The 25582-nt window shown below is 38.0% G+C and overlaps 1 protein-coding gene across 1 annotated transcript in view; it reads right to left on the bottom strand.

Moving 5' to 3' along the window:
- The window catches only part of PDZRN4 (PDZ domain containing ring finger 4), a 362325-nt gene that overhangs the window by 52972 nt on the left and 283771 nt on the right, over positions 1-25582 (bottom strand). The window contains exons 4-5 of the mRNA XM_042992110.1: positions 17388-17644; positions 14179-14281 (exon numbers count right to left, since the gene is read on the bottom strand). Coding sequence (XP_042848044.1) covers positions 14179-14281; positions 17388-17644 — 360 coding nt within the window. The remainder of the gene's footprint in view (positions 1-14178; positions 14282-17387; positions 17645-25582) is intronic.

The following is a 25582-nucleotide window of genomic DNA, read 5'->3' as shown; positions in this document are numbered from 1 at the left end:
CCACATCTTCCTTATCCATTCCTCTGTTGATGGACACTTAGGTTGCTTCCATGTTTTGGCTATTGTAAATAATGCTGCAATAAACATAGGGTGCATATATCTTTTCAAGTTAGTGTTTTTGATTTCCCTGGGGAAATACCCAATAGCGTAATTAGTGGACTATAGGGTAGTTCTGTTTTGATTTTTTGAGGAACATCAATACTGTTTTCCACAGTGGCTGTACCAATTTACATTCCCATCAACAGTGCACAAGGGTTCCTTTTTTCCCACATCCTTGTCAATGCTTGTGGTTTCTTGTCTTCTTGATTTTAGCCAATCTAACAGGTTTGAGGTGATATCTCACCTGGTGAAATCTCTGGGATTTGCATTTCCCTGATGATTAGTGATATTGAGCCTCCTTTGATGTATATGTCTTTGGAAAAATGTCTATCTAGGTCTTTTGACCATTTTTAGTCAGATTATTTTTGGTGTTGTGTTGTATAAGTTCTCTATGTATTTTGGATATTAACCACTTATTAGATATATCTTTTGCAAATATCTTCTCCCCATTGGTACAACCTATCAAACGTTTAAAGAAGTAACACCAATTCTTCTCAAATGCTTCCAAAAAATGGGAAAGAACACTTCCAAACTCATTTTATGAGGTCAGCATTACCCTGATGCCAAAACCATATAAAGATATTGCAAAATAAGAAAACTACAGGCCAATCTCTATTATTAATACAGGTACAAAATTCTCAAAAAAGTACTATGACTGAATTCACAGTACAGTAAAATGATCACACACCATGACCAAGGGAGAATTTTCCCTGTGATGCAAGTATAGTTCAACATACACAAATAAATATATGTGAGAGACCTCATTAATAGAAGGAAAACAAAAATTATATTAATGGTACAGAAAAAGCATTAGACAAAGTTTAATATCCTTTCATGATTAAAAACGCTCAATAAATTGAGTATAAAAGGAAAGCACCTTAACATAATACATGCCAAATATGACAGGGCTACAGCTAATATACTTAATGGTGGAAGGTTGAAAGCTTTTCCTCCAAGATTAGGAACAGGACAAGAATGCTCCCTCTCAACATTCCACTCAACAGTACTAGGAAATCCTCACCAAAAAGAAGAAATAAATGGCATTCCAGTCAGAAAGGAAGAAGTAAATTTGTCTGTTTGCAGAGGATATGATTGTTTATATAGAAAATTCTAATGATCCCACAAAAAACTGTTAGATTTAATAAAAAAAATCAGTAAAAGTGTAGGATACAATCAACATACAGAAAGCTGTTGCATTTCTACACACTAACAACAAAATAGCTGAAAAAAGAAATAAAGAAAACAATTCCATTCACAATAGCATTAACAAATACTTATAATAAATTTAACCAAGGAGGTGAGCTGAAAATTATAAAGTGCACTGAAAATTATAAAGATGATGAAATGAACTAAAAAAGACACAAAGAAATGGAAAGATACATGTGTTCATGGATCAGAAGAATTAATATTGTTACAATGTCCATACTGTCCAGTAAACACACATACATACATACTTACATCACAAAAACAGACACAGACCAATGGAACAGGAAGCTTGGAAATAAACCCAAACATATATCATCAACTATTATTTGACAAGGGACCCAAGAATAATCAATAGGAAAAGGAAAAGTCTCTTTAATAATTGGTGCTGGGAAGGGGGGCCTGGGTGGCTTAGTTGGTTAAGCGTCCAATTCTTGGTTTCAGCTTAGGTCATGATCTCATGGTTCATGAGTTCAAACCCCATGTGTGCTCTGTGCTGATAGTACGGAGCCTTCTTGGAATTCTCTTTCTTCCTCTCTCTCTGTCCCTCCCCAACTCATGCTTTCTCTCTCTCAGAAAAATAAATAAACTTAAAAAAAAGTGGTGCTCTAAAAACTGGATAGTCACATGCAAAAGAATGAAACTGATCCCTCTCTTACACCACTCACAAAAATTAACTTGAAATAAAGACTTAAATGTCAGACCTAAAACTACAAAACTCCTGGAAGAACACACAAGGAAAAACTCCTTGACATTGGTCTTGGGAATGATTTTTTGGATATCATAACACAAGGACAAGCAACAAAAGCAAAAAAAAAAATCAACAGAATGAAGAGGCAAACTACATAATGGGAGGAAATATTTTCAAACAATATATTATATATAGTTTTCAAACTACATAAGGACATTACACGACTCAAAAAACCAAATAATCCAGTAAAAAAATGGGTAGAAGACCTGAACAGAATTTTTTTCCAAGTGATGAACAGGTATACAAAGAGATGCTCAGCTTCACTAACCATCAGGACAACAGAAATTAGAACCACAATGAGATATTACCTCAAACCTGTTAGGATGACTATTATCAAAAAGACAAAAGATACCAAGTGTTTTAGTGAGGCAGTGGAGAAAAGGACGCCCTAGTACACTGTTGGTGGGAATATAAACTGGTATAGCCTCTGTGAAAAATAGTATGGAGTTTCCTCAAAAAACTTAAAGAACTATATATTTCCATTCCAGGTATATATATCCAAAGGAAATGAATACAAGATATTGAAGAGGTATCAGCACCCCCATATTCATTGCCATATTATTCATAATAGCCAAGACACAGAAGGAGCCTGAGCATGCACTGATGGATGAATGAATAAAGAAAAAGCAGTAGATACACATAATGGGATATTATTCTGCCATAAAAACGAAGGAAATCCTTCCATTTGCAACAACATGGGTGGACCCTTAGGGCATTATGCCAAGTGAAATAAACCAGATTAAGCAAGACAAATATTGTGTTCTCATTCATAGGTGTAATCTAAAAAAATTGAACTCAAAAACAGAGTGGAACCATGATTGCCAGTGACTAAAGAGTAGGGAAAAAGGGGAGGTGTTGGTCAAAGAGTAAAAATTTACAGCTAGAATGTTTAGAAAGGACACGAGCACCCCAATGTTTATAGCAGCCAAAATACGGAAAGAGCTCAAATGTCCATTGATGGATGAATGGATGAAGATGTGGTATATATACGCAATCAAAAAGAATGAAATCTTGCCATTTGCAACTACGTGGATGAAACTAGAGGGTATTATGCTAAGCTAAATTAGTCAGAGAAAGACAAATATCATATGACTTCACTCACATGAGGACTTTATGATACAGAACAGATGAACAGAAGGGAAGGGAAGCAAAAATAATAAATAAAAAAAAAAAACAGGGAGGGGACAAAACATAAGAGACTCAAATATGGAGAACAAACAGAGGGTCACTGGAGGGGTTGTGGGAGGTGGGATGGGCTAAATGGGTAAGGGTAAGGAATCTACTCCTGAAATCATTGTTGCACTATATGCTAACTTGAATGTAAAATTTTAAAAATAATTAAATTAAAAAAAAGAATTTGAAAAAAAAATTTCCAGCTAGAAGATGAATATAGAGTATGATGACTTTAGTTAACAACACTGTAGTATATGCTTGAAAGTTGCTAAGGGGATAGATCTTAAATGTTCTCACCATACACATAGAAAAGGTAATTATATGAGAGGTAGAGATGTTAACTAATCTTACTCAGGTAATAATTTCACAATATATACACATATTAAATCACCATGTTGTATATCTTAAACTTATACGATGTTGTACGTCAACTATATCTCAATAAAGCTGGAAAAAATAAAATGCAGATGAAGGTTCATGCATAAGGCAGCTTCTTATAGCTAAAATACCCTGGATAAAAGGTAAATACCCACCCCCCCAAAAGATAAAATTTTAGTTATAGGAAAAACAATATACATAGACAAGAGAAACACACAAAATGTTAACTGTGGTTATCTCAAATGGTACAATTGCAGATAACGGTACTTAAAATTTTTATCTTGGACTTGAAGTACATATATTGGATTTACCATAATCTTTGTCTCACCACAAACTATCCATATTGATCATGCAACATTCTCTTATTTACATTAAATTTGATTATTTAATACATAGTGAATACCAGTGAACTCACTATATAATCACGAACCAGAACTACAGCATTACTGGTATCTTCAGTCTAAGGCAGAAAAGGGAGAACTGTGATGTCAATGAAAAACACATAATCTTGAAAGATTGCAATATTTTTTTTCAAAGACAATAATTTGGTGAGAAAAATCCAAATTGGGATTATTTTCTGTATTTTCCTAATTGAAAAAATAAACACTGTATTTAAATAAAATAATTTATAGTGTCTACAGGCTGCATCTGCCATTTCTACTGGACAAATATTTACGAGTTACCTTGTTCTACACTATAGCTAAAGTCAGATAATATGGAGAGGCGGGCTACTTTCTAACCATCGGTAAAGTATGGTGGTAGAGGAGCATCTGGATGGCTCAGTTGGTTAAGTGTCTGTCTTGGACTCAGATCATGATCTCATGGTTCATGAGTTTGAGCCCTGCGTCAGGCTCTGTGCTGACAGTATGGAGCCTGCTTGGAATTCTCTCTCTTCCTCTCTCTCTGTCCCTCCCCAACTCATGCTTTCCCTCTCTCAGAATAAATAAATAAACTAAATCATAAATAAATAAAATAAAATAAATAAAATATGGAGGCTGCTTGGAATTCTCTCCCTCTCCCTCTCTCTCTATTAAAATAAACTTAAAAAAAAAGTACAGTACTAGACACAGACCAAAGTGTGGTCATATGAGTGTGTATGCTTTTTATAAAATCCTGTAAAATGGGAGTTGATATGTTTGAAATGTTAAAATATTTGTAAAATTTTAAGGATCTGATGAGGCATTTTTCTCACTTTGCTCAAGTGAGTTACATGGGAAATCCAGATGAGACACATCATTCCAACGAACGTTGGTATCCCCCACGGAGCTCACGTGCAAGGATGCTATGACTCAGGAGGTAAGTGGTCCCTCTAAGAGCGAGAACTGGGACCAGACTCCTTATTGGACAACTAGACTATATTGCCCCTGGAATGAAGATTGGAATCCTTATCTGGAGTTTGCTTTAGAGTGAAAAGACAGCTCTTCCTTTCTTTGCCCCTATGAAAACCGTTCTCTGAAAGCAGCATAGGAGACATTGGAGAATGAGATTTGATATGCACATATTCACCTTAAACACAACCTCTGACACCTTTCAGTAATGCAAGGCAGTCATCTGAATGTGTCTCATGAGTATCTTTGAACCAAAATTGGATGTCAGGATTTTGATAAAATTCATATATGTAGTATAAGGAGTCTTCATTTGTATCTGGTCTCCTAGAAAAATAAACGTGCCTTTGGTTACCTTGTTAAATGTAAACCAACTTTGAAGGTTATATTTGCTCTTCATTGTTTTCTTAGGAATTAAAGTTACTGTTGTCACAATCAGATGGGCCTCATATTTATTTTATGAAATTACATGACCAAATTAACAGTAATACTAATCTCATTTCTTCCAGTAAGAAATCTAAAAGAATTACAGTAACTTTGATGGCTATTTCCAACTTTATGGCATTTCTTTCTAGTCACTCCTTAAGGAGGGACTTTTTTCTTAAATAGTGGTTAACAACGTAGGAAAAGCATTAATTTCATAAATCTGGAATATTAGGATTGTATAAAATGTGATTACAGGCACTTGTACCCCAGTGTTTATAGCAGCACTCTCAACAATAGCCAAATTATGGAAAGAGCCTAAATGTACATCAACTGATGAATGGACAAAGAAATTGTGGTTTATATACACAATGGAGTACTATGTGGCAATGAGAAAGAATGAAATATGGCCCTTTTAGCAACGTGGATGGACCTGGAGAGTGTGATGCTAAGTGAAATAAGCCATACAGAGAAAGACAGATACCATATGTTTTCACTGTTATGTGGATCCTGAGAAACTTAACAGAAACCCATGGGGGAGGGGAAGGAAAAAAAAAAAACAAAAGACGTTAGAGTGGGAGATAGCCAAAGCATAAGAGACTCTTAAAAATTGAGAACAAACTGAGGGTTGATGGGGGGTGGGAGGGAGGGGAGGCTGGGTGATGGGTATTGAGGAGGGCACCTTTTGGGATGAGCACTGGGTGTTGTATGGAAACCAATTTGACAATAAATTTCATATATTGAAAAAATAAATAAATAAATGAATGAATGAATGAATGAATAAATAAATAAATAAATAAATAAATAAATAAATAAATAAATAGACATACATTAAAAAAATGTGGTTACAAAGTCTCAGCCTTGACTGAGATTCAAGTATAGAAACTAGGTCAACCATATAATGTAGTCTGCATCTACAACATTTTTGAAAGTGAAAGAAGGCGCTATTCATAATTAAAGTGGCACCTTAGCCATACGGGGGGGCACAATTTAGGGCACACCAGGACGTATGGTTATCCTAACAGGGGCTGAATTATGGTCATTCTTTACCTATGTAGATTAGCCTGTCTGTTTACTAGGGCTCTCCAGCTTCTAAGTGTAAGATAAAACAGGCACATCTTGTTAGAATGGCAACAACAGCAATGACAAACAAATCCAAATTTTCTTCTTTTACAATCAGGCACAAGTGTATGCTTAAATTTCTTTACTCTAATTACTAGACTGTTAATTGAATTATTAGGAGGAAAAAAAGACTTTCACACTTTATTTCAAATTTCTATTGTCTATCAGCTCTCTTCTCCGCGCTCCCCCCACCTCCCATTTAACCCTTTGTATTTGTGTTCAGGACACTTACAAAATAAGGACAGCAGCAGTAATGGTGAATAATTTATTCACTCCTCAAGCAAATGCTGCTGAATGCCCGCTGTGTGCTAGGCATGTGCTAGGTGATACAAAGGTGATTTATTTCATGACATAAAAATAGCTAGAAGTGGTCACTTCTCTAAAAAAACAAAAACAAACTATTTAGAAGAAAAAAAGAACAGTACATAAATAACTATCACCCAAGGCATAATGCAAAAAATATTTATAGGATGTAATACAGGAATTCAATGGTGGGAAAGTGTGAGGAAGGCATTTTAGGGGTAGAAATTCTCCCAAGTAAAGGTGCAGAGAAAGGAAAGCACACAGCTTTCTCTGAGTACTGCTGTGCTGCAGTTTGACCTCAAGATGCCTAAAAAAGTAGGGTTGTGACAGAGTACAAAGGACCTTCAATGCCAGGCAGAGAATTTTAGAGCTAAGCAGAGGAATAGAGTCATACAAGATGATGAATGGGGAAGAGATCCAGTGGGAACTACATTTGAGAAGGACTGGTCTATAGATGGACTATAGAGTCTAGGGACTGGCCCCAGCAGACCAAGAAAGAGCCTAGAGACAGAGAAGTGCCCTATAAAAGGGAGGAAGCAGTGGTGATATGAAGGAGAAACATGCCACAGAGTGTCTGGAAATATAAGTCCCACCACATGACAACTTGTGGGTTGGCCTCCATGATTAAGATTTTAATCTAATTGAGAAAATGTTGGTGTCATGAATAGATACTTCAATGAACCAATTCTGACAGAATACCATCTTATCTTAAATGCTGAAGTAATAAAAATATTTTCACACTTCATCTAGATCAGTTTTCAATTCAATACATTTCCCACAAGAATGAAACTTATTAAGGTGATTTTTTTTAAATGGATGATTTTATTGCCCCGGTGGTAAGTGGTATGAAATTATTTTAGATATTTCATTAATAATTCTAAAATGTGACTAACAAGTGGAATAAAAGGGACTGCTGAAATATAAAGCATCCAGTGAATCAAAATAATTCTGAAAACTGTACACTTTCACACTCTACGCTATTTTCTCTTTCCCTAATATCCAGCACACATATAGATAATATATCATCTCTTTATAAGTTATATTTCATACTCAAATATATCCCTTCCATCAGTGGTTTTCAAACTCCTTGACACGTTTCCCAGAGACTGTCAGAGGCAGAATTGGCTACTTGGGGAGGCTCTCACTTCTCTGTCCATTGTTGTTTCACAAATTTGTTGGATGATCCCTTGGTAAGGAAGTTATAAAGAAAGTACAGGGGTGAATTTCGGGATATATCAAATTCATATCAAGTATGAGATTCTTATAGATGATAATCAGCAGGGATGAATTTTGCAGAGACCATTAAAATTCTATTTCATTCCTTATCTCTCCTCGTTTCCCACATTTTGGCTTTTTCCTTAGAAGTGTTTAAGTGAAATGAAAATGACACTTGGATTAGAACCCCTGACATAAAGAGGGGCACCTGGGTGGCCTGTCAGTTAAGCATCTGACTCATGATTTCGGCTCAGGTCATGATCTTGTGGTTTGTGAGTTCAAGGCCCTCATCAGGCTCTGTGCTGACAGTGTGGAGCCTGTGTGCGATTCTCTCTCTGCCCCTCCCCACTTGCTCTCTCTCTTTCTCACTCAATAAATAAATAAACATTAAAAAAGTGTTTTTAATAAAAAAAAACCCTGATGTAAAGAACAAATACCTCTACTCACAACAGCCAAAGAATGGAAACAACTAAAGTGTCTGTCAGTGCATGAATCGATAAAGCAGATGTGGCTTATGCATGTGAATGTATGTGTGTGTGTAATGGAATATTATTCAGCCATGAGAAAGAAGGATATCCCGCCATTTGCTACAACCTAGATGGACCTTGAAAGCATTATGCTAAGTGAAATAAGTCGCAGAAAGAAATTTGCATAGTATTATTATACGTGGAGTCTAAAAACACTAAAAAACAAGTCAAATTTATAGGCAGAGTCAAAAATGGTTACCAGGGACTGGAGGGTGCAGCAACTAGGGAGACATTACAGAAGGGTATAAGCCTTATTAAAAAGGAACAAATACTGGGGCTCCTGGGTGGCTCAGTGGTTAAGCATCTGACTCTTGATTTTCGGTTCAGGTCATGATCTTGCAGTTTGTGAGATCGAGCCCCACATCTGTCCGGATGAAGCCTACTTGGGATTTTCTCTCTCCCTCTCTCTCTGCCCCTCCCTCACTTGCATTCTCTCTATCTCTCTTTCAAAATAAATAAATATACTTAAAAAAAAAAGGAAAAAGGCAAAGACATCTGTTGTCTGCATGGTAGTCCCAGGTTCCTTTCTAATTCCCTTGTTCAAAAAGGCACAAAGAGGGGCACCCTATGTGGCTCAGTAGGTAAAGCCTCCAGCTTTGGCTCTGGTCATGATCAGTTCCAGCCCATCAGGCTCTGTGCTGACAACTCAGAACCTGAAGCCTGCTTTGGATTCTGTGTCTCCCTCTCTCTCTGCCCCTCCCCCACTCTTACACTCTGTCCACCTCGAAAATAAACATTAAAAAAATTTTTAAATAAAAAAACAAAATCAAAAAGGCACAAAGAGACTACACTGCTCAGAATTTGATCCATGTGGACAACAGTGGGCATCCTCCTTCATTCATTCATAAATACGAGCACCCATTATGATTAGGGTGATGTCATGTAGTGATCAACAGGCAGCTAAGGCCTCTGTCCTCACAGCCTGGAAAGGAGCCACAAAGCTCTGCACACATACACTAGATTTTTCTCTAAGTTTGTTTCACAAGTCACGAAGCTGCTCAAAAAGATATGACTGAAATCTCATGAATGCCTATCCTCTTATTTTTTTTTTGAATGAACATCTCCTTGATTCATAATTCTCTTTTCTTGAACTATGTAAGAGAGAGATTATCTACTTAAATTGTCACAAGTATTCTCCACATATTCATAAGGATCCAGCTCTGGGAAATAAATTTTGCAAAATGATACTTCTCAGCATAGCACCAGGGTTTACTTATGTTTTGCATAAGAATTGCCAAGAGGAAGCTAATTAATATACTAAATACTCTTTCCTATTTATAGATACTGGCCCAAATTGGGTTTTCAGTTGACATGTATACAGAACTATGACATATACGTGTCCTTCTCTCCTGTCTACCTTAAAAACCTCTTTGAGCCAACTTCTAAATTCCTTCTCATTTTGATGACCATGTATCCATAAGGGGAACTTGACATGCACTTAATTCAGGCTGTTGAGCGTTCAGCTTAACAGGAGGAGGGAGTAGAGTAGCATTATCGTGAGTAGCATTTCTAGGTGATGGAAACCACCAGACTTCTAAGTGTTGTTTAAATTGTTGGCTTGTCTTGGCTGACCTAATGTTTTATACTAGCGAAATGTTGTACTTTAATATTAGTTCAATATCGCTTCTCTAACTCTTCTCTATCAGCACTGACTTTTGAGAGTTAATGGCAAATGCTGCAGAAAATTCAGCATCTTCCTTGCACTCTGGTACTGGCAAACATATCTTTCTTAGGGGTTGGATGAAAGGGCTCTATATTTCTTGAAGCCTTTCCCTTTAAATTATTTCTGGTAGAGGTTGGATTTGAGATCTGCTTCTGACTTGCTAAGGGCTATTTATGATTTATTTCAACCTTTAGCTGGCTCTGGGACAAAGAAATACACAAAGTTGAAAATAAAGAAAAGAAGACGCTTAATCCTCAGTGGTATTTCAGTGGCGTGGAGCACCTCGACTCTTATGATGGGTGCATTAATTTCTGATATTTTATATTCTTTCTCTCAAAAATAAAATTAAAATCCTTTATCATTTTTAATTAGAGAACAAGTGCCATCATTTTTTAAAGAGAACAAATTTAAGGCTGTGAGCCTTTTAATGCAGGCTGGTTCTCTGAGGTTTTTCTGAAGCACTGTGGGGAAATTTTAGAGCCAGTCAAATAATTTTCTTAGGCAAAGTGGTGATAGGCCATGGTGAGATATGGGTGTCACTAAAATTTCATAGAGGTCCCTAACACACCAGAGTCACCATAACATTCGCACACTGACTATAATATCTCCAGAGAAGCATTTGCTGCCTATCACGGCTCTGAAGGGAGCTGTTTCAGTCTATCAATGCAATAATCTGCATGTTAAAAAGTCCCTAAATATGTATTTACAAGATAGTCAGATCTGTTTTGGTCTATTGGGTCAATAATCCATGCACTAAAAGTCCCTAAATATGTATGCACAAGATAGACAGATCAGCTTTGGTTCAATGAGTCAATAGCAAGTAGGCCTTTAAAAAAGGGCCTATATAAGTTGCATACCTGGCATTTTAGCAAATTTAGAAATGCAGTTCTGTACACTTCCTGACTTATAGAGAGTAGATTTATTATGCTAGTTTCAGCGGATGCCAAAAAGCTGTGTTTCACTCTGGTCCATGATATTTTGCTTTTAAAAAGTCAGAAGAAAAACCACTATAGCACACACTATATCACAGCTCCGAGGCAAATGATGGAAACATGGGCATGTAGGCAAAGCCCTGTGCGCAGGCGTCGATGCTGTCCTTCCAGACCATGTCTCTGCCCTTCCTGGATCACCATCCAGGTGCATCCACCTCTCTGCTCGCCAGCCTGTGCTTCCCCACTGTCAAACTCATTCCAGCAGCCAGGAGGATCTTGCCGGGCTTCAGCTCTTCTCCAGCAGCATCCCATCCTCATAATCAAAGATAAAGTTCCTTGACATAAGCCCCTCCTCATTCTGACTTCACCTCTTGCCACTCTGGGCCTCGCCCCTGCTGTGATCACACACTGGCTTCTGCTGTTCCTTAAACATGCCAGGCATGCTTCTGCTCCAGGTCCCTTGTACTTGGCCTTCCCTTCATCTGGAGTGTTCCCCACTCATATAGCTACATGGCTAGCTCTCTTACTTTCTTTAAGGTTCCTATGAGAGAGGTCTTCCCTGACCACCCTGTGTAAGACAGCAACACCCCCTCCCAACACCACGTATTTCCTTTCTCCATTATCTATGCTGTTGTTCTCCAGGAGCACTTATCACCATCTAACGTATAATGTCTTTACTTATTTGTTTGTGGTCCACCTTTTTCCCCTAGAGGTTAAGCTACACTAGGGCAGGACCTTCATCAATCCCATACTTAGGTAAGAGCCTGCCATATCTTAAGTGCTCATTAAATTTTGATGATAGAAACGAATGAAAGCAGAGGGAAAATGAATCTTCCTTCCACTTCCCTGATTGCCTGCTGATGTGTGTTCATGTTTAGGTTGAGGAGAAATGAGTATCTTTTTTTGAGATGAAGTCCTTTCTTTGGCCATTAGACTTGTTTCTGGTAATCTCTAGGTGGCACAAAAGTGCTGGATGAAGGTACTCATCCATTGCATACTCAGAGCTCCTGGGTTATGACAGAGCTTCTGGAGGAACTGGGGTCATCTTAGCTGCTCACAGAAGCACTTGACCAGTCTGCTTCTAAGTACAATAGTGCATAAGACGGGACTGTCATTTCTAAATCCAGATTCCCACTTAATGTGGCATCCACAATCAGTTTTGGTGATAGCAGCAGACTAGATTTTACAGTCTAATCTGGCATGGTCATGAAGGTTGGTGTGTGCCACTCTGTCACATAACTGTAACAGACTGAGGGATACTAGTTAGAACCATTGTCCTCTCTTAAATCTGGTAAATTATTCTTAGGATATTCCCCTATGCCCCCACCTCTATCTTTAATCATGTAGAATGCTTTCAAATGCATCCTTTCTCATGACTGAAGCCTGTCACAGTAACTTCTTCCTTATTTAAATTTCAGGAACATTCTTTCTTTCCAATCACTTACAAAGATGCCTTCGGCAAGAGAATCACAGCTGACAGCAAATTAATGACTATGATGCTGTGATTAGTTGAGATTACAGGCTACAGAGGACCTGTCTAAGCATTTACCACTGTCATGACACTAACACTGGCATCTATCAGAGATTTATATTGTTCAAAAAAGAGGATGTGGTTCAGCTACAGTGAGCCCTATACAAGGCTACGAAAATTGGTCTGTATTGTAATATAGTCAACGATATGGTAATCAATTAAAGTAATTTTTACTGTTAACCTGCTTAGCCTAAGCAAGTCTCTCTTCCACACTCTCCCTCCAAACACAGATTTATTTTGATAAAGCTTGAAGCCACAAACTAAATAAAAAGCTGAAGTGATCTAGGGAATTCCAGTCCCTAAGCCCAAAGTATTCATTAACAGAAAGAAAGACATCATTTAATCTTGAATTATTTGGATAAGAGACTCAATTTTGTATTTTATTTTTCATGAGAAGACAAAACTTAATGGATATTTCGGGGCACAGCAGTCCTTGAGTGGATTTATAAAATAAAACTTTTCAATCAACTTAATGGATAGGGGATAAAAAATTAGCAGGATCAAAACAATGCCACAACCATCTACTCAGATACTAGGTATCACTGCACATCCTTCCAAATTCTGGCTGAAAAGAAATAATGGTTTCTGTAATCCCCAGCAATGACTTTTGTGGGGGGGAAGATTTCAAATAAATGTCTATTTGCTTTAGGTGAGCTTCACTGAATCGGCCTTATTTGACTTCAGATTCTCCTAAGGGAAGAGATTTCAGGATTTCCTGGTTGTAAAATGGAAAAGAACATTTTGCTGAACTTGTATGACATCATCTAAAGCATTAAAAGGGCAGATAATCATGGGTTCTCTGCCTGTTTACCAAAGCTTCTTTACCTCCTCAATCTACTTTATTTCCAAATGTCAGAGTGGTTTGAAACCTTTCAAAGATTTATAGACTGCAGCAGCAGAGGAAATATTAGGATAAATCCTTTAACTTTTGTGAAAGCTTTTAAATAATTAATCAATGGGCTTTTGCAATTGTTATATATCACAGTACAGATACTGTAACGTATACTGTATGAAAGCTAAACCACAAAGGGCATTAGGCCATCTCTCTTTCTAGAAAGTCAGTGAAACTACAGTTTAGAGTATATACTTGAGTCACAAATAAAGAGAATATTGAATAAGTGAAGGAAAATATTACTAATATAATACAATCTAGTTTATCAGCTAAAATAAAAGTACTATGCAATAAATGAAAACACTAAGCACAATCTTGGTTTTAAATATAATTTTTTTCAAACTCTACTTGGAAAATACCTTACATTATAGAAAGAAGGAAAAGGTAGCTGATATAATATTTATAAAAAGCAACATAAATGTGAGCAAATTACTTTCAAGCTTATATGATAAACATGTTTTCCAATATATTGTAAATACTAGAACCAAACACTAAAACAAATAGTTCTTAAAAGAACTCACTCTAGATATGTAATAGACAAAATATTTCTTGCAGCAATAAATTAATTTTTTCCTTGTTAGGCGCACCCCCTCCACCATAACTTCGTGAAGAAACGTGAAGTGGTGTGAAAACAATCTTACCTCATATTCAAAGTCCTCTGCTCTGTCTGCATCAGCAGGCAAGCTGGAAAGATACTCATTGTCCTCATAAAATTCATGCTCCATCGGATGAAGAGAATGGCAGCTATGGGGAATATAGCAATATGGTAGAAGCGGATCACAAAGGTTGGTTTAAAGATTAAAACTGATTTTAAAATTTCACTTGAGTCTTCTCTGCTTTGCAATAAGACCTGGAGTGATCCAGCCTATAAGTGAACTAAAAGCTCAGAAAGAGCAATAGTTTTCTTTTTCCTCGACAACTGGTCCATCAGTTTGATTTTCTGAGAGAATACCAAGAGTAGGGGCCCGTGGCCAGAACGGTACTCTGAAGGGTCTGATGTGAACCCCCATCAGGCCATGGTGCTTGACTGATACCACCTGGCCTGTGTTCATTCCACCAAATGTGACTTGCTCCATACATGGGTGTGTGGCCTTTGAGACCGCACTCTACCCAAAGAGGTGGATTTGGTAACAAAGTACTACCAATTTCATAATACACAGCCCCAAACTGTTTTCTGAATCTGTTTTCAAAAGCACCTATTTTTCAGATTGTAAAACATACTCCCATTACCCTCATTCCTTAAGACCTTGTTCTCCTTCATAACCACATTTCCCCCTTTTTGATGGAGGGTCCGTGCACAAATATTAATCAGTATTCATGGTGATACCTCACTGGAAATTCCTAGAAGCCATTGGGCTTCATAATCCCTTCAGAAAATTCTTGGGGATGGAGAGAAGATTAAAGGAAATGAGGGGGACCCAGGGCTTGTATTTGACTTTTATATATCTGATTTTGGACAAACATCTTAAATAATTCATAGAAGTGCTTTAAAATTACTGTATGGCATGATATGGATCCTATACATTAGACCATATGAATGCTAAGCACAGTTTAACAGTAAAGGGCATGAGGGCATCTCTATGTTTAAAAAATCAGTGAAAAAGCCTCAGTGCGTTTAACCAAGCTGGTGGCAAGTGAAACCTCTAAGTCCTGCCAGTGTAGACATTGTTGAAAAACTGGAGTTAGTGGTATAAATTAGTTTCCTTATCTGTAACTGAAAGGCAAGAGAGATGCATCCTGGTGCCCTCACACAGGCAACATAAATACCCTACCAGCCCCTTCTCAGTGCTATCTATGGCTGTCGTCCCCACAGAGGGTTAATCAAGTTGAACCCCAAATAGCAAAAGCCATATAAGCAGCATCTTGCTTACTGGTTCTAATAGGTAAGTCCTCCTTGCTTAAATTTGGGCTGGCTCTGAAAACCCTTTTGAGCTGGTAAACTGTTAAGCTTGCTGCTTTGGGCATCTGATGTGTTTTCCTTATCTTTCAGTTGGTAAGAAGGGAGCCCTGCCAGGAGGGGCACCTTATTCATTCAATAAACATTTATTGCCTATCAGATGCTAGGCCCAACGCCAAGTGCTAGAAATCTGTTGGTGCACAAAATCCAGTTCTTGCCCTATGAATTGGGTAGAGCAGTAAGCGGGACTGCTAATATGATGTGATTGGTACTTAAGGGGAGATACGGAGGCTATGAGAGCAGATGGGGGGATGTCCCTTCTGCAGCCCTAGGAAGTTTGCTAGAAGAGGCTGCCTCTAAGCTAAGATCTGCAGGACTTAATGAAGAGCGACATAGGATACTGGTTAAGAGAGTGGGTGCTGGGGTCTGACCTCTTAGGCTCAGGAGCCTGGCCCTATCACTTCCTTGCTATGTGACCTTGGCCAAATTACCTAACATCTACCCATGTCCATGATGATAATAATACGGTGCATTCCCTCAAAAGGTTGTTATGAGGACTAAATGTGTCAATGAATGAAAACTAATATTACCTGACAAGTGTCAGATTAGCTAATAAAATTAACTATTATTCATTCATTAAAGTATTTATTGGAAGGCTACCCTGTATCAGGCTGTACTAAAAGATATTATATATTTGTTTGCTTGTGTGTTCTTCATCTCCTCCTCTAGAATACAAGCTCCAGGAGGGAGTGACTTTAGTTTTGTTACTGGTTTTAAGCCCGGCACCTAGTTCCAGTGCCTGATGAAGGGGGCTATTTAATAAGGAATACACGCATGAATGGAGTCATAAGCAAGATAAACAGGGCTCCTACCCTCCCAGGACTTGAAGTTTCAAGGAGCAGTTTCCAAAAACATGGCTGCACGTTAAAAATGCCTAGGGTGGTTTCTGAAAAATGTTGGAGCTCGGGCCTCATGCTAAAAACTCCTTTTTAATTGGCCTGAAGTGGGATTCAGCCATCGCATTGATACTGCCTTTCAAAATCACCAGGTGATTCGAATGTACACCTGTGAGCCACTGGAATGAACCTAACAAAAGCCGCTAAAGGGCAGGGAACTGGCATGATCAGATCCATGTTTTATAATGTGTCAAATGGATTGCAGTAGGCAATGAAAATGCAGTCCAAAGAGACTATTGTTCTTATAAATCAAACTGTCTATAATGTTTGAACATTTGCTTAAAAGCTCATAGAACAAAATGTATGGGGCAAAACACACTTTCTCATAAAACAAAACTGTACAAGTAAGATTATTTGAATAGAATATCTCTAACTCCCTTGAAATTAGGTAAAAATTGGGAAGAACTATTCATTTAATAGATCCTTATTTCACGGTGCTCTGTACTTACTCACTGACAGCCAGGATTTTTTGCTTACATCTCAATATATTGGGTAATTGCTTTCTTTGGAGAATTACACTTTAATTAAATTAATTTCCTAGCTTTTCCTTTAAAGAAGAGAAAAGCAAAAGAGTGAAAGGGAGAGCGGCAACTCACAGAGGAGAATATACTGCCAACATGTCACTTCTGTGTCAGTCTTAATAAGGTTTTTGGCAGCTTTGGTGAGAGAAGCTATTTCCCTGACCAATGCTCATGAGTGGCATAAGGCTTTTGATGGCTGGAAATATGAAGATGAACTAATCAGAGCCAGAATTTTTCATCGCTCCTCAGCAAGCACGATTCCCAAAGTGAAGCAACTCTGTGGGTCAGGGAAAGTAGCTAGCAGGGGCAGCTGAGAACTAATTGGATACAGACACGGCAGAGACATTTTCCAAACAGAACTGAGATCCTGTCTCTCTAATTGTCAACTTGCTAGCGTGACTGATTCTCTCCAACCCCTACTTGACACGGCTGAATGACAACAAATAGGGCTGTGGGAAAAATGACAGGAAAGATACCTGTCTGAGAGCAGAAATGGACAGATGTCTGGCACTGGAGGGGTAGGTGGTCTAAGTTTGGCCAGAGCCATGATGTGTTCAAAGGTGATGTCTGTCTGAGTGCTGGCGTCCATGAGCTGCACTTCCGGGGCCGTTCCATACGCGGGTTTACTGAGAGGCGTCCGTCTTAGCACCTGGACCACAATGGGTTCCTTGGCATTTCGAAAAGCTTCCACTGCCTCTTCATGGGTGGCCTTTGAGAGATCCTTCCCATTGACCTGTGAAGATAAAAGCACATTTCTCATCTCAGAGGAAAGAACAGAGAGGCTGTCATCGTAGATTAATAAAGGGTAGGGAGGGTGAGTTTAAACCAGCTCTGATACGAGTTTTGTAACGCAATATTTAATCAGACACTGACATTTATTGAACTCTTCACCAACATGCGGAGGTGAAGATTAGGAAAACAACTGCTTCTTGTTTCTTTAGGAAGTACATCGTGAGGATCCTCAGTTAAAGACTTAAATTTTTTTTTTTATAATTTTTTTTTAACATTTATTTATTTTTGAGAGACAGAGACAGCATGAGTGGGGGAGGGGCAGAAAGAGACAGAGACACCGATCTAAAGCAGGCTCCAGGCGCTGAGCAGTCAGCACACAGCCCGACATGGGGCTCGAACTCGGGAATGGTGAGATCATGACCTGAGCCAAAGTTGGACGCTTAACTGACTGAGCCTCCCAGGCGTGCCTAGACTTAAAAATTTAAATAACACATCAGCCTCAGAAAACATTTACCCAAATCTTCAGATAGATAGAAATGTTAAGTATATCTTTTTTTTTTTTTTAATGTTCTATCAATCTCTTGATGGGATTTTCAATATTTAATCCAAGTCTTACTGGCCTGAAATCCAATTTTTTGGTGTTGTCAAATTTCTTTCATTTTCATCACTTTTGAATCCAAGACCATGTCATTGTCATGTACGTTTTATCTTAAATCGTTGCTATTCTGTGTGGTCTGTGGACCCACAGCTAAGCATCACATAAGAGATTATTAGAAATGCAGAATCCCTGGCCCTATCCCAGACCCGCTGAATCAGAATTGGCATATTAACAAATCCCAGCTGATTTAGATGCACTTGAAAGGAACACTGCTCTAAAACATGTCTGAGTATACTATGTGCAGTTGGATCCTCACCTGTGTTTATTTATACCCATTTATGACTCTCCAAGGTAGCCCTGGACAGAACAGAGAAATAGGGAACATTTACCTTTGCCCTCCACCAGTGCTTCTCAGCAGGGCCAACCATTGGCATGTGGAAGAGAAAAAATCATTGTTTTTGTGAGACTCTCCCATGCCTAATCATCAAGAGCCAATGCCGTTCCCTAGACTTTGTGGCATTCCAAACAGTCACACACTCTTCTAAACATCCTCCCCAATGGCAGTACAGATTGCTCTCAAATAGCTGTCCATTTATTTCTCTAAAATGGGTCCTGAGAGCAGAGTCCCTTAGTGGAAGTTGTGTTTTAATAAAGGACTACAGCATCAAGGACTACAGCACAATTCCCACCCTAAATGAATCAATAATGTTGGCTTTTGCAGATAGGAAGAGATACTTGGGGGCACAATACTGTGCTTAAAACCCCTGAAATTATACCATTTCTAGACAACTAAGCCACCCGCCTGGTGGGGAGGCTCTGATAACTGCTATGCACCAGCAAATCCTTAGAGATCCCTGGGTGCCTTAAAAAGAAGCAAAGGGAGTCGCTGAGTTGCAGTATTAGAACAGTTGCTGACATCCAAATGAGCACATTCTCTCTCCCTGAGTAGACAAAGAATATGTATGTGCTCAGAGCAAGTATGGGGTGTTTGGGGGTAAATGATACAATGCCAGGTAGAAATCGTCATGTCATGTAGAGACAGGTTTAATGACCTGGAGGAGCTAATTTACTCAATGGACCCTGAAAGAGTTAATGTGCCTTCAAAAATTGAGCAATTAAGTTTCCTCACCAGCAAAATATGTCCCAGTACAGTTCTTGGATCACTAGTAAGAAACTTCAGTAAAAGATGTGAATGGTTACCTACCAGTGTGCCCACATTCTCTATTCTGTAAATTCTCACTCTGATTCTTTTCTCCAAGGACTAAACTTGAACGTGACTACTAAATTTTTATTGGTACACCCTTGAGATGTCTTGATGACTTTGGGCATATGGGAATATGTGAAGAAGGGACAGGTATGGACACAGGCATTCATTCTTTGAACTACTGGACAATGACACTTTGGGCTAGGCCCACCACTGTCTCCCCTGAGGATGTGTCATCAACAGATGATAAGTGAAGTCCAAGAATGGAAAAACACAGCCTAAAATCTAGCCTCTCATGTTGGCTGGTATCATCTTTATGTTTCATACCGTGGTCAGTATTTCTAAGTTTCAGGGTTGTAGAAGATGATCCAATGGTAAGTAAGATTGTTCTACCAGGATCTATGTGGTAGGGAGAAATTGCCATTTGTCTCCAGGCTTCCCACTTTATGGTGTCCCTTCAGATTAGTGAATATCCATTTTGGGAAAGTCTTACACCCTTCCTACTCTGAAAAGAATTCTTGGTCATAATCTATTATCGACTACTTAAAACCTACTGGAACATGTCAATATGTTAAAGCTTTTCATTTAAAGTGACCTCCAACAGTGGTAGAATGAAAGAAGACAGTGCCCTTTTTGAAGGACTTCAAGCAGTATCTGAGGGTAAAGGGAAAAATAATTTGTGGCCAGGGTGTCTTCCAGTCACACATTAAATCCTTCTAACACATAAATTGTGTGCCATTAAGTAGTGGACAGACTAATGCCATTATTCTATTTCTTCCTCAAGGTGTCTCAGCACGTTGCCTATAATCAAGTCTTGGTATTCTGTTGTTTCTTACTTGTTTTAGTGATTTTCGAAGCAAGAATAATTTTAAAAAGTGGGCTCCTTACTGATTCATGATTATTTCTTGCAAAATCCAGAAAAGTATAACAATTTAAGCAGAAACATAAAAATTACTAAAGACTATTTTAGACTGTGAAATAATTAGTTCTTATTATAACACTTAGTATATGCAGACCATATTAGCGTTCTTACAGCAAGATCAATAGGTATTGATTTTAAGACCTGTACATTCATTCATTTACAATTATAGCATTTATATGCAAATTTCATTTTCTGCTTTAAGGACAATCAAATACAATCTTCAAAAAGGACAGTCAATATAATCTCAAATATCTTACTTCCCCATTGGGAATGCTCTTTTCTTCCAGTTATCATGCAGCTGACCTCTATTTTCATAAGCTATTTAATATCTCTCAAAGTAAAGAAGTCTATGACCTTTAAAGGCTCTGTCTCACATGATCTCTTAGAAAATGTAAGCACTGATGATAACAAAACACTTTTTTTTTCACTTCACTTGAAGTTCATCAACATACTGTTAGCCTACCAAAAGGTCACCATTTTATAAATTATGCCTTTCACAACAACAGAAAACAATAGCTTAATTGGGAGTTTCTGGCAGTTGCTTTGCTCAGTTATCATCAATTACACCGGGGAAGAAGAACATGGAAGAATACCTGAGGTTTTAATACCGTAGAAAAAATTTTGTAGTAAATTAACAAATAAATCAGTAGCCACACTTCATTTTTCCCAAGTGGCTAGATCCTAAACCAACAGCAAGGTATCTAACATTTCATGGTGCCACATCCTTATCATTCTATTCCATTTCTATCATTTTCTCTACCTCTCTCCTTCCTGTGCTTCCTCTCCCCCTCCCCCTTCTTTCTTTCTTGTCTCAATCTTGCTTTGGTACAAACAACATACAATTTTTATTTGTTTTGTGAAAATGAGACAGGAGATGGAGAAGCCCTCTGTTAACAGTGTCCCATTTAATATAAGTAGCCAAAATGTTCTAGATGCTAAATAAATGGAGGGAAACAAAAATCCTAGGAGAGTAAGAGAGAAGTTGATTTTCAGGAGAAAAAAAAAACTAGATAAAAAGGGTTGGGAGCAAAACTGATGGGAAGAGAAGAAAGGTAATTTGAAAATTAGGGAGAAACACCCATCTGTCATGGGGTTTGAGTTTGAAGTTTACATCCAGAAGGGTTTCAAAAAGGCTGGAGATTTGATTGAAACATGGCATTGAGAAAGAGACTTTTTTGTGAAGTCGTTGTTGAATGGCACAGGTGAGAGGTTAGAGTCATAATAAACATGAGGAGTCTACGAGATAATTCCCTCTATTACTATCACATCTGGCATTTTGATAATTGTGGCCAAAACAGATTTGGTTCTACCACTACTGAACGAGAGTATAGCAATTGGAGTATAACTGAAAAGACTTGTGTGATTGCTATTTGACAAAGGGCTATAGGTGCCAGAGTGGGACAAATGGACTCTCAAATGATGATTAAGCCACCTGATTTGAGATAGAGGAGAAACCAGCACACTGTGCATCTAAAGAGGTGATCAGAACTGGCCACAGCATAAGAAAGGAGAAGATGTCAATTGAAGAAGTTCTACAATAGAGATATGTGGTTGCCCTTGTAAATTTGGGACTGGAAGCACATGGAAGGAGCAGTCTTTTTTTTTATTTAAAAAAATTCTTTTTTTTTAATGCTTATTTATTTTTGAGAGAGAGAGAGAGACAGACAGACAGAGCATGAGCGGGGGAGGGGCAAGAGAGAGGGAGACACAGAATCTGAACCAGGCTCCAGGCTCTGAGCTGTCAGCACAGAGCCTGATGCGGGGCTCGAACTCACGAGCCATGAGATCATGACCTGAGCCAAAGTCGGACGCTCAACTGACTAAGCCACCCAGGTGCCCCAGGAGCAGTCTTAATCATATCAAACTTGGAGCAGTTGTAAGACAGTCAGATGAACCAACAAATAAACGAATACTTGGTGACTAAAAGAAAAACCAATCGTGGGAAACAATCCTCTGGGAAGGTTTTTCTCTTACCCCTGAACTTGTAAGTTGAAAAATTAAGTGTCTTGTTTCTAAAAAGTTATTTTCCATTATACTGATAGGGCTAAGTGGAGAAAGGCAGTCACTTTTCAGCAACCAATGCAAAAGAAGTGTGAATACATTTGTTGTGGCAGATGGGCTAATTAATCCATAAGCAACTTGTGAATGTTAAGTAAAGAATATAGCTTTTCATATGTAAACCATATCACGGCAATGTTTGATGAGGCTTCTGTTTAACGAACAATCTACCCTTTTGGATAAACTGCAAAATCTGGGCCACTTGTCAGCAACCTCCCCAGAGTGACTGGTGGCCTCAGCTTGGATATGAGCTGTGCTACTTTGATTATTCCTCCAAATCCAGCCACATGCAAAATTTTCTTGAGTATCAGAAAACAAACAGGCTTTTCTTTTTTTTCCTTTTGAAGTGCAAACAAGTGCGTGAATAACCAAGTCACCCTGGTGAGTTGTCATTTCCAGAGTCAGCTGTTTGGGAATGATGAGGGTTTCCAAACCTCTGTTTCCTCTTATGAAAAATAAGGCCTTTTATGCATCTGTGCCTTTCATAGGAGAATGCATATAAGAAAACTCAAGAGAAGAAGCATAGAATACTGTAGATTACGTGCAAGTGACATCAACCAATCTTCAACTTGAATATTATTAGTTTTTATGTTTACAAAATTTTTATTCACTCACTCACTCATTCATTCACTCATTCATTCATTTCACTTTACTGAGGTATAGATGACATGGAAAATGGTAAGACATTTAATGTGTACACTGTGTTGATTTGGTATATGTATATACCATTAAAGGATTCCAACCATCTAGTTACTTAACACATCCATCATTTCACATATTGATTAATTAATTTTTTTGGTGAGAACATTTAAGTTCTACTCTCTTAGCAAATTTCAATTATATAATACAGTGCTATCATCTACTATGGTTTACATATAGATCCTCAGAGCCAAGTAGTATAATTCTAGTTGGGCAATGCCAGTTTATAAGATCTCCCCCTTCACAAGTAAATGTGGAATTAATTTTGATGAAAGGCTCTATGTGAACGCTGATCAACTTCTCTGATAGTTATGGAGGTGTTGTAAAAACATGGCCTGGTAACATTTTATAAAAGGAAGAAATGATATTTAAATTGGTGCTAAAATGTTTGGTATGGAAGAAATGTAAAATAATCCAAACCCTATTGTCATTAAAACACTTGTCATATATAATCTTTAAATGCATTTTAGGGAATTTAAGCATATAATTTTTTTCTCAACTTTGGTATGTTTGCTTCTATGTAGACATCTGTCATATCAATTAAGCATAGCACAGGAGAAAAAATATTTATAGTAAAAAGAACACACAGAATAAGAATTGTGCAAAATTATATGAAGAAAACCTAGTGAAAGATTGACAAAATTAATTTTGACCTGCTTTACTGTTATCAATGAACAAAATAACCACTGGTGGGTTTGTGAAAATGATGTAATTTTAGAAGAATACAAGAAATGTTAAATTGCATTAAGCCAAAAGTCTGTGTGATCTGCAGTGATCTGCTTTGAAAGCATGGTTACTGGATTTTTAGACGCGAATATGTAATGATCACATTGATATAATAGGCAGACTTACCCAAAAGTGATCCTGGGGTTCCTTCTGGCAAGCTTGGACTATGAGGGACTGGTAGCTTCATTTTCCTGGTGTGTGGGGGTGCTACAGCTTTGAGCTCCAAAGTCCCCCTGCGCAAGGCAACTGGCTTTCCCAGCCAAATGGAAGTCACTAACTTCTAACCCGGATATTCTGAAATTCTTGTAGTCTGTTTCCTTACTGATAATGTTTCCGAAAGAAGAGAGCAACAGTGGGTGGGGATCCCTTCACTGGACTACAGAAACAATGCATGTCCATCAGTTTGTGGCCCCTGCACAACTCCCCATGCTACTCACTCCTGACTTGTATGTTTTACCAGTAAAGACTATTGCCTAACCTTCGTAATTTGTGACATTGCGGGATTTGTCCTTAATAACCTCTGCGTGACATGATATACATTCACAACCTAAAAAACTGAATATGTTAAAAAGGCTCATACATATAATAGTAATGAATTGCAGACCCCCGGTAACCCAAGGAGATATTTCGAAAGTCTATTGTTACATTTAACTAATTGATTGTGACACTGAGGTCACTGTTGTAGGACAGTGTGCTACTTCCTGATCCCTTTCACCGTACACTTTGATAGTGAGGTATTCCCAAATGCAAGCTCGACTCATCTTCAACCTTTCTTATCAAGATATTGTAGACCCATTCTTTGTGAATTTATCAGAACTATTCTTGAACAAATTGATCATTTTGGTTATAGGCAATCTTGGGGATGCACCTTTCCTAATTGCTTTTTCCCTTGATTATCTTTTGTTTTATTTTTTGTAGCCCTTCCTCTGTATTTTCTGTTTCTTTCCTGATTCCCACTGCGACATTCTTCTCTTCTAAGCTTTCCCATTTGGAAGTGATTATTTATATAAATTATCCCTGTTACTAAAGAACAGGTCATGGTATGTTTTGATTCTTACTGAGGGAAATAAATTGAAATATATGCAACATAGTTTTTTTTTTAACTTTCATATAAATGGATTTATTTCAATTATGTTAATGAAAGAAATGGAGGTATCTGTTTTTTGGCACATGAGCTGGCGGTTCTTAGTTTGTCCATCAGATGTACTGTCTAGTCTACCCAGCTCGGTGCTCTGGGACACTGACCACTGTATACTGCGTCACTGTGCTCCCTGCTTTATGTATTTTGTTTGGTTCAGTTAATGGTAAGAGAGCTAGTACGATATGTCTTTATCCAGCTCCCTCTCCACCTGGCTTTCAGGACACCAGATCTTGCTAGGTTCTGTTCACATCTCTCATTCAATGTCCCTCTTCAAGGGTATGGGCAGTAAGGACTTCTTTATATTGCGATTTCCTATGTTCTTTTTAACTCTGCTCACACCCCCTATAAGTTGCTCCATCATTAAATTCGCTTCAATTAAATCCTTTGTGACTTCCGTTTCCTTCTGGGGCCCTGCCTGATAGAACGAGACATAAACTTCTCTGATTCAAACAATAACAAAAACGTATGGTAAAAGTTGAAACTTACCATCTTTGCAAATTAAGTTCACTAGCAAAATTAGTTGCATCAAAAATACAATTACCAGTTTCTCGGATTTAGCAAAAGTCGCATTTTTAAGGGAGAAAGAAAGTA

Source organism: Panthera tigris, chromosome B4 (genome assembly GCF_018350195.1).
Source record: "Panthera tigris isolate Pti1 chromosome B4, P.tigris_Pti1_mat1.1, whole genome shotgun sequence".
Lineage (NCBI taxonomy): Eukaryota > Metazoa > Chordata > Mammalia > Carnivora > Felidae > Panthera > Panthera tigris.
The sequence above is the reverse complement of the archived record's forward strand: the minus strand, read 5'-3'. Positions and strand labels throughout refer to the sequence as shown.